Source organism: Osmerus eperlanus, chromosome 25 (genome assembly GCF_963692335.1).
Source record: "Osmerus eperlanus chromosome 25, fOsmEpe2.1, whole genome shotgun sequence".
Classification (NCBI taxonomy): Eukaryota; Metazoa; Chordata; class Actinopteri; order Osmeriformes; family Osmeridae; genus Osmerus; species Osmerus eperlanus.
The window spans coordinates 787,077-797,688 of NC_085042.1; the positions used below are offsets into that span (position 1 = coordinate 787,077).

At 39.8% G+C, this 10,612-nt stretch overlaps 1 protein-coding gene across 1 annotated transcript; it reads left to right on the forward strand.

Annotated features, from left to right (window-relative positions):
* Positions 1 to 6,807: 6,807 nt before the first annotated feature.
* Positions 6,808 to 9,813, forward strand: LOC134011993 (uncharacterized). The gene is made up of 5 exons (XM_062451583.1): positions 6,808 to 6,892; positions 8,639 to 8,788; positions 9,025 to 9,182; positions 9,449 to 9,585; positions 9,714 to 9,813. Exons 1-5 carry the CDS (start codon positions 6,808 to 6,810, stop codon positions 9,811 to 9,813), a joined length of 630 nt encoding a protein of 209 aa, XP_062307567.1.
* Positions 9,814 to 10,612: the final 799 nt, after the last annotated feature.

Below are 10,612 nucleotides of genomic sequence, written 5' to 3' on the forward strand. Positions count from 1 at the left end.
TATAAAGATTACATAGATTTAAAAGCATTTTTTTTTTGCTGCTCATTTACAACTGAAAATACGAGTGAAGTGTAGAATGAAATAGATGTCTTCTCATTTCCCCTGCAAGAGGCAGCCTCATCGTTGAATCAAAACGAATAAATTTGGCAGTGAAGGATTCAAAATCTTTGTGTCTATTCCAATATGTAATGATGGTAATTCAATGACACAAATCTGTGTTCTAGAAAGAGTGGTCTGGAGTCGCAGAGGTCCGATAATATCAGCTTTAATGCAGCAGTTGGAAATCAACAAGTACAGAGCTCTGGGGTTGTCTACGTTTCCCTACCCGCAACAGAGTTTTGGGCTGGTTCACGAAGTCCAACTGGCTATCTTTCCCTCCCCAGCATATATTTATACAGTGCAATTGAAACACAAGTATTAAAAAAGGGTTGAGCTTGTTCTCTCGTGCATCAGGGAGTTGTTCTTGCCTACGCGTCCCACCTGCTCGGGTGCCGTCTCCACCCGGTTTCAAGGTTGTTTCTGAAAATGAAGAGATAGAGACACAAAGAACAGCCTGCTTCCCACACCCAGTGTGAGACCCAATGTTTAAGCCTGAGCACACTTCTAAGTTCATAACTTTAATAAGCACAATGCATAACTTTAATAAGCACAATATATTCTTTAATCCCTCTTTTGATCTCTGAAAACACCAGAGATCAATCAACATAGCCCGGACCAACCACCGTCTCCTCGTCCTGGTCAGCCAGCCCCAGCAACGGCATTTGGAACCCCTTCGTCGGGTTCTCCTCAGCCGAGACAATGATCCTGTTACACAGGGACCTGATACATGGGATACAGCAACAATCATGTTGATATTGATATAGCACACTCTTAAGTAAAATAGCGGAAACCTTCTTAGTCCAGTACAATTCTAGTGTGGTCAAGCAGTATCACTCTTGACCTAGTCGTAACCCTCTTTTCCGGACTCTCACATTCGTAGCAATAGCAAACGGTTCACTGCCCCTCCTGGCCCTTCTCCACCAACTCCTGGAACGTATGACTGGATTCTGGAGCAGCACAACACATGCTCCAGTGGTACCACGTACTTCCTTTCCCCAGCACCCTTAGGGCGTGCAAGGTTCTCTCGATGACCTTGAATGGTCCTGTCCATAAATGTACAACAGGCTTCCCCGAACATCTGATGACGTAATGGGGCAGGTGGGTCAGGTGGGGCAGGGTCTTCAAGGGGAAGGGGGGGGGGCAGACCACTCCTAGGTCTGATGGGGCATAGGGGCAGATGGGGCAGGGTCTTCAAGGGGAAGGGGGGGGGGCAGACCACTCCTAGGTCTGATGGGGCATAGGGGCAGATGGGGCAGGGTCTCCAAGGGGAAGGGGTAGATCATCCAGTGAGAAGGGGGGGGGACAGGGTCTCCAGGGGAATGGGGCCTTAGAACAGGGGTTAGGTAGTCAGACCCGCCGGTCTGACTCGTCCTGAAGCAGAAAAGAGTTACAGTCCCAGCATCACCTTATCTCCCATGATCAAGCAGTAACTGAGTCAAATGAGATGCGAACAGTCGAACACCAATGATTAAACACAGATATTGAAATCAAGAACCCATTTCAGGATTTAAAGTGGATATTTTTAAAGTTCAAATAAATCCCTCCTTTCACACCCTTATAGGGTGTGACAACAAACCCAAATTCAAAAAATATCCCATTACCGATTACACAATGTTGACATACAATAATGATGAGACTATGCAGCGTTATAGCCAAGTGGTGTGGACACACTGGACACAGTGGGAAACCCCTAATGATGTTATAGGGGAAAACCCACCGTCACTCCAGAGTGGACATTCGACATCCATGTATCCACGGCAGACCTGGACATGCTCACAGGCCCCCTTCACCACATACATACAACTTTAGCCAAGCTTTTAGAATTGTAATAAAATAAAATAAATTCGAAACAAATAGAAAAACCAGAAATTAGACAGGATATTTTAAAGGCTTCATAAGATCCCTCCTTTCATTGATAACTTTAATCAATACCCAAACTCCTCGTTTGACTCCTCCACTCTTTCGTTTACTGCTTCACCTGGAACAGAATTTAGCAGAAGACATCTCTTTTCTAGTTAGCATTTTTTTATAAAATTGGTTAACCATTTGTTAACCAATCTCTTCATCATGTTATGTGAAATGTTTAAGTTGTGGTATTACATATGATCTCCAATAAATCAATTCAAATGGTGTTATGCATCTGGTATAGGACTGGGAAAGACTTCAATTCACATAGTAAACATACTGTATCTATAATTACCAGGCAGTATTTTCCCTTCAGTTTTCTTATTGTTGAGCAAACACATGTAACAGCATCTAATAACGAGCCCCCATATTCAACTCCTATTAGTCATGCCTAGAAATGACAATCTGTTTCTTTGTTCCCTTCTTTAGAAAATCAACTGTTAGTCTAATTTCTTTCACTCCAAAAAACCTTTTCTGTCTTTTAAAACAGTTAAGTTTAAGACCAATATTGTTTTAGATTCTCTATTTTACCAAATCACACCTCTTTTTATCAAAGATATGATAAAAGCAATTTTCATTATGCCAAACCAGAATCCGTATGCTTCTTAAATGAAATATAGACCAAATAATGTTCTTAATGTAGCTATTAACCAAACATTTTTCCCAAATATATTTTCTATAAAGGTCAGATAGGTAGAACTTCATAACTCGTTTTGCTGCAGTTCAAAACGAGCCAATTAGCTCAAACCATCATAACCACAATTAATCAGACTTGATGAGTGTTCCCAAATTATTTCAGAACTGAATGTTATAATAATCCTCTTCATGCACTAATACCATTTATTAATACAACATTATCACAGCCTAACTGTTTATCCCAAACAGTATGCCAGGCTCTGATAAAACTCTCAAATAAAACTTGAAACCAAATTACAATTAAACTCCAAATAAAAGTACATTTAGTTATGTTCTCTTTCTCATTTTTAACCAAATTACATCTAATACCTTTATCAAAACTCTTAACCCTTGTGCTGCCTTCGGGTCACATGACCCAAAGGTTCATAATGAACCATCATTGTGTTTACCCAATTTTACCCAATACAAAAACAAATAAAAAAAAAATTCTTTTAACCTTTGCAATGTGGGGGGTCTGAGACAGCCCAACGGTTAAAAGAAAATGCTTCACTTTGTTTTTGTATGCGGTAAAGTTGTCGCAATACGACGGTGGGTCACAATGACTGATGGGTCAGAATGACCCGAAGATAACACAAGGGTTAAAAACCCTAGATTTTACTATTTTGACTTAAAATGTTATCCCATATACCTTTCCAATTGCTTCCTCATAATTTTTCACATACATTTCCTCAAACCATTCTTTGACCAACACAGCTGGTTTGCTCTAGTATAACTCTTCCAATTGCATTAGAACCAATTTATAAACCAGGGGTTCAATTTCTGCATTTTTACTGAATACCCTCACACATCACAGATTTTCCGCCTATAAATCCAAGTTCTGGTCGGAAAGGCTTCAAAAAAAAACCCCTCCCTGTTTGGCTAGGAATTATAACAAATGTTGATCACGCATTTGTTAACCACCAAACTTGGGATTCATCTAAACGAACTCATCTATCAGCATTAATACTCACATAATTATGCAGAACTATACCCTCTGGGATCACCTTTGTAAGATCTCAAGTAACAGGACTCTTTTAGCCCCCACCTTTCTCCAACTCTCCTCAGGATTTCTGTAACTTCTTGGTCAAAGAAAAAAGCACGAGATTGATAAAAGTGAGTGATTTCACAATTTAAAAACTTGTTAGACTTTGCACCGAAGGCAATAATGGTCCTTGGAGGACACCTAGTGGATCTTTTTATTTTATTTTTTAAAGAACGACAGATCTGTTTAAAATACCGTTCAGCTCAACCCGACTCCACACAAATATTACTTTTTCACAGATATGTTTAAAATACCGTTCAACTCAACCCGACTCCACACAAATATTACTTTTTCACATCAATTCAATTCTGTAACCCTCTTGTACCGGAGAGGACAAAGAAAAGACACACTCCTCTCTATTTTTATTAAACTCAATCTGACTCCACACAAATAGACAGTGAAAAAGACAAAGACAACGAGTTTAGGGACTCTAACCCCTGGAAAGGACTCGAACCTCCCCTTGGACAAGGACAACGAGTTTAGGGACTCTAACCCCTGGAAAGGACTCGAACCTCCCCTTAGACAAGGACAACGAGTTTAGGGACTCTAACCCCTGGAAAGGACTCGAACCTCCCCTTAGACAAGGACAACGAGTTTAGGGACTCTAACCCCTGGAAAGGACTCGAACCTCCCCTTAGACAAGGACAACGAGTTTAGGGACTCTAACCCCTGGAAAGGACTCGAACCTCCCCTTGGACAAGGACAACGAGTTTAGGGACTCTAACCCCTGGAAAGGACTCGAACCTCCCCTTGGACAAGGACAACGAGTTTAGGGACTCTAACCCCTGGAAAGGACTCGAACCTCCCCTTGGACAAGGACAACGAGTTTAGGGACTCTAACCCCTGGAAAGGACTCGAACCTCCCCTTGGACAAGGACAACGAGTTTAGGGACTCTAACCCCTGGAAAAGACTCGAACCTGCCCTTGGACAAGGACAAAACACAAAAACGGTTGATTTCCCACCACTGTTGGTTTGACTAGGTACGATGAAACATAGTAATCGTCTAAATTTGGTTCTCAGTTCCGAATAGCAGTACTTTGAATTAACAGGTGTCTGCTTACCTTTTTTTATGTTGAGGCCTCTGACGATTACGTCTGTCTCCTCGCACCGGTGTATGGGTCTCTCCCCCGATCCGTCGGTCGGGCCGGAACCCTCTGGACTCCCTCTTTTCAGCGTCGGGGTCACCATTTGAAGGATTCAAAATCTTTGTGTCTATTCCAATATGTAATGATGGTAATTCAATGACACAAATCTGTGTTCTAGAAAGAGTGGTCTGGAGTCGCAGAGGTCCGATAATATCAGCTTTAATGCAGCAGTTGGAAATCAACAAGTACAGAGCTCTGGGGTTGTCTACGTTTCCCTACCCGCAACAGAGTTTTGGGCTGGTTCACGAAGTCCAACTGGCTATCTTTCCCTCCCCAGCATATATTTATACAGTGCAATTGAAACACAAGTATTAAAAAAGGGTTGAGCTTGTTCTCTCGTGCATCAGGGAGTTGTTCTTGCCTACGCGTCCCACCTGCTCGGGTGCCGTCTCCACCCGGTTTCAAGGTTGTTTCTGAAAATGAAGAGATAGAGACACATAGAACAGCCTGCTTCCCACACCCAGTGTGAGACCCAATGTTTAAGCCTGAGCACACTTCTAAGTTCATAACTTTAATAAGCACAATGCATAACTTTAATAAGCACAATATATTCTTTAGCAGACCGGTGTGAAAATGGACCTAATCTCTATGACTTAAACGTCCTTTTAAGTTTTTCCCTTCTCGTGATATTTTCATGCATTTAGCCTACTCATTGCATTCATTCATTAATAAAAAAAAACCTTTGAAGATTATTCTACGACGTTCACAGCAAAATCTGTAGTGTTAATTTGAGTTAAATTCCCAGTGTAAATTATTCCGAGTGAATGGGTGTTGATTTGTGTGTTATTTTAACACTCGCAGTGCTGAAAAGGCTCTGTGGGGGGCGTCATTTCAAGGAGTCAGGAGCATACACTCATTCTGAGTTACTTTCCACATCCGGTTTTTTCGCGCTCATTGACGAGAAGGACATTTGTCGTCACTGATTTACCGTGCCAGCTGCCAGTGAATTAGCGCGCCCAGAAGAAAACTGTGGGATTGGGATATTCAGTTTAAAAGGTAAGAACCACATTTATCAATTTATAAAGCTTGTTAGTCGTTATTTAAATCATGTTTGAACATTAAGTGGGGTGTGATGCAGTCGATATGTGGCAACGTGTGGATATTAGCTACTGTACTTGCTAGCTTATAGTTAGCTAACGCTAGCTAGCTAGTTGCTAACGTAGCTATAAGTAACTTTTCTTAGCATAATGCTACATTTTTCCATAAGTTAATCAACTGTACGTTAACGTTAGAGGTAAAATATACGTGTTTTGTAATAAAAGTTCCTAACAGTATATTTACTAAGGTTCTATGAAGATACCAGTCAGGGTTTAGCTACACTAATTGAATATGTGGGGGTGGGGCGTCATCGTCGCCTTTTTTAAATATGGGGACGGTTGGTGTGTGAGAACATTTCTGCCAGGAATACTCGGTTTAAAGGGTGAGAACCACATTTATCAAATGATAAAGAATGTCTTTACCTAACTGTCTAAGTTAAGTTAGTACAGCAACTGTAAAACGGTAAAATGAGGTTAGCATGTTTTAATATAACGTTAAAACATGTGTTTAGAGCTAACAATGTATAAGAAAATCTCTGGTCTAGTCAGTGTTTTACACTACCGTAGCTAACGTTTATGAAAGTCATTTAATGTGGCGTCGTCGTTGTACTGTAAGGTTCAAAATGCTTTGTGCACGTCCGCGTGCAGTGAAGCAGGCGGCTTTTTTTTATGGTGGTAGTGTTTGTGATGATGGCCTGCACAAGGCGTTTGGCGTCTTCACTCTGGCCATATTTGCTTCGCGCCGTTTGCGTCCATGTTTAATTGCGCTGCTGTAGATTACTAGATTTTTTTCCTGCATATGATAAGCAATCTTCACTGTTGTTGGTTTCCACTTAAATATAAGCTAACATCTCACTGCTTGTTGTTTTTTCTTCTTCACTAGGTGCAGGTTCAGGATGTACCATGTTGCTGAAGGTGAAATACTGTAGTATCAAGAAGTACATCAAATTGCACTCAGGCTTCACCTATTCAGAATTCATCAGGGAAGGTAAATAGCTATCCTTTAACCTTTTCATGTTCCTGTTAAATTTGCCTGAAAACGCCTAAACAGCATACCCAAAGTAAATTGGAAGCTGTTCTTGAACCATTTGGAGTACATGCATGTAAATGATCTCTTTTGAAAGCTGACACTCTGAAGTTATGTCCCCTGTTGTCAGGACCCCTGTCAGTCCTTCTAGTGTTGAGTAATAGAAGCTTGAACACAAGGAAAGTGAAAATTTCTATTTCCGCCTAGATTTTGTTTTGAAAACAGAGGCCTGAAGAGGCCTAGAGGTGGTAGGTATTATCTGGAAGACTAAATTGGACCACAGGTTGAAGCCTTACCCAATTCAAATCAAAAGTCAAACATAATACCACAATATATTCATATTTGACACATGTTTTTATAAGAGTACATCCAGGAATTTTCTAAAAGGGTCTTTTGGAGACTCCAAAATGACCCTTTGTAACCAAGGTCAAGGTCAAATAAAAAGGTATTATTTTTCATAATTGTTATCTCTGGCCCATCTCTGGTACTTAGAAATATCATATATAATAGCTAAATCCCTAATTAGTAATACTGAAACACAAAAACTGAAGCATGAACACATTGGAGTGCTTTATCTGATTCCAAGGATTGGCGCACAAAGAACACTGATTCTGTCAACCATATTGCGCAATCGACTGTTATTTTGAAGGCTCCACAGACGCATACAAATGAGGTATTGGCATTTTCAGCTAGCTGTCAGCTACAAGGCTAACGAGCTAATTTCAGAGCCAGTCGAAGCCAGTTCGAGAAATTTGTTTAGAACGAGTGTGGGGGGGGGGGGCGGGGGGGGGCAGGACGCACAGACCTAGTTGGCTTTAGAGGGCTGTCAACGGGGCATGGAAGCTCCTATTGGGTCGAACAAGGTGTCAATCAAAAGGGGAGGGTTCAACGGACATTTTGAGACCTTCATTTTGTAAATACTCCGTTGATAAATCGGAGAAAATAACACTTTTATGTGAACAAGTTGTTTCTTCCTTCGGCTAACTTGCATAATGAAACAAAGGATAATGGCTATTCATGAACGTAAAACATTGTATTTGGACGAATTACTTTACATGGTTAGATACTTTGAACCCTTGGGACTTACGCAGATCAAGTTTTGATGGCATGATTTGCACACCTGGACCTATTTGAACAACTTAGGGTGAGTACAACTTTTTTCTTTGGCATTGTTGAAGGAATGTTCACCGGAAAAAGACGTTGACTTTGCTTGCTATTGCGACTTGATCTTGAATTGGTTTATTTCAATGGAAGCACAAGAATCGTAGCTTTCCAACGATGTATAACATGTGTAGCGTCTAAAAAATATATTTTTTAGAATTTAGTGCGTCGTAACTGAGGAAGGGGGAGGCAGCATTTTTGTCTCGCGGGCGAAACAGGAGCGTAAACAGGTTAAAGGCCCAACAAAATATGTAGCCTCTTTAGTAACAAATCACAGCACAAGATTCTCTGTGGCTGAACTATTTAAATACTTTTGGCTGTATTTAACAGTTTATTAAAATGTATCAAATTTTAGTTTAATTTTAGGGCTTTACTTTTAATGACAGTACATAGTGGAATCATCAACATTAGTAGTACATGGCAGTATACGTTTTGCTGCAGATTCTTTTTGTTTAACATTTACAAGATAAGGAAATACAAAGTTAAGCAGGATGATATACAATTTGCTCAAGTTGACTTTATCTGGTTACATTCCCTCTTTTATAGTCAAAAACAAGTTTGGGCTTCCTGATGATGCAGCTCAACTTCACATTTTTGATGAAACTGACACAGCAGTAGAGGAAGATATTCTTCTAGAGCTGTTGGAGGGCAATCCAGACTTTTGCCTGACAGTACGTGACAGCATTTCAGATGAAGGTAGGTGTCAGCCAGAAAACCTATGTTAATGGTTAGGGCTCTGTGATGCAGCTGACATCGACCTTTCTTCATGGAACAAACATGGCAGTGGGCAACGTTGTGTCAAGTTTGTTACAGATTACAAAAAAATATCATCTGAATACTTAAAGGTTACTTACATGTTTTATACTAAAATGGATAAAGCCACAAAAAGTTAAGTTAATCAAATTCTCTCTTCAAAGACTTTTCTCCTTTAGATCATTCTACACCATCTTCCCTCACGGATACCCTATCACTTTCTTCAAGTGAAAGTGACTTTAGAGAACTGGGTATTCCCACAGGCAGAAATAGATCCAACAAAGAAGACAGGAGCAGTTCTGCAACAAAGGCTTCTGTGTCAGAGGCGGCAAAGGAGGTAATTGATTTACCATCAATTATAAGGTGGCACACTAAATTGAGATTATTACTAATCAATGCATTTGCTTCCAAACTCACTTTTTATCAAAGAAAATGTTATTAATTTGCCCCCTTCCTAAATTTTTACCTTTCACAACACTGCAGTTTTTTTTACATTCCACTGAACTTTCACCCTTAGTCTATATAGACATGTTGTGGTTGTGATGTTATCTAATAGACAAAATTGAACACTAAAACGTAAAACTTTTCCTGTTATGTGAGTAGATGGTAGAAAAGGCCTTGCTTAAGAAGCCTGGAGGAGAGGATATTCTTGAAGAGTACAAGTCAGAAAATTCACTTAAGCACCGCACTCGGAGACAGCTTGTCAACATATTGGCGAGTGATATGACTGAGAGCCATGGGTAAGATTTAAAAAGGTTTTTATTACAATGGAATGCAATTAAAGGCTGTAAACTTGTAATTATACAACTAATGTTTATTGTACTACATGAAGAAAAATGATCAAAGATTAACTTTCTTCTCTCTATAGCAGGATTCCTTCCCGTCAGCAGAAGGAGAAGTATGCCCTGGGAATTATTACTCTCTTTCCCACACTGAAGGATCCTTTTTCTCCAAAGGGCTATGTATGATTTTCAAAAGCACACTTAAAAACTTCAAGAACATCACAGTATCACTTGCCAAAAAACATCAAATGTCCATAGCATCCAATTGGGAAACATCTCCATTGAACCATGTTGAGTACGGACCTTTGAAAACATTTAATGTGGACAATGATGAAAATGGTGAAATGTTCACCCAAGCCCTGCCCGCTGTAGCAAAAGACATCTTCTCTACTAACTGGGTAAGGATCAGTGGGGTCGAGTACAGAGCCGGGTTAGTCATTTGCAGTAGCACGGAACACGAAATACCTTTGTTTTGCAGAATTAAAAAAATACTTTTAGTTAACAGTGTGATCTACTTCATGGTGAACAAGCTTATGGTTGACCATTTCAGTGAGCACTTTCATGCCTACAATGTGTTTGAAAGTGATGAAAAAGATGTGGTGAAAGCAGACTGTATTCAAATTTATAAGCCTTTTGACTTACACAGTGCTTATGGTGGTGATGATAGCCTTTATATTGTACCATTATTTTCTCTGTAAATGTGCAGACTTAAGTTGTATGGTGCTTGGATATTGTTGTCTTCATTAAAAAAGACGAATTCATTGTATGTTTATTTTTTCCTGTAGTGAAAAAAAACATTTTCAGAACATCGAATGTAACACAACTGTCATGAATACACTTTAAAGTGTTATAATAACACTGAATGATTTAAATGAACACTTTCAGAGTAAGGGAGTAACACGATTTAGAGTTAAAAATACACTTATTGTTGTAAAATAACACTGAATGATTTAAATTAACACGTTAAGAGTAAGGGAGTTACACG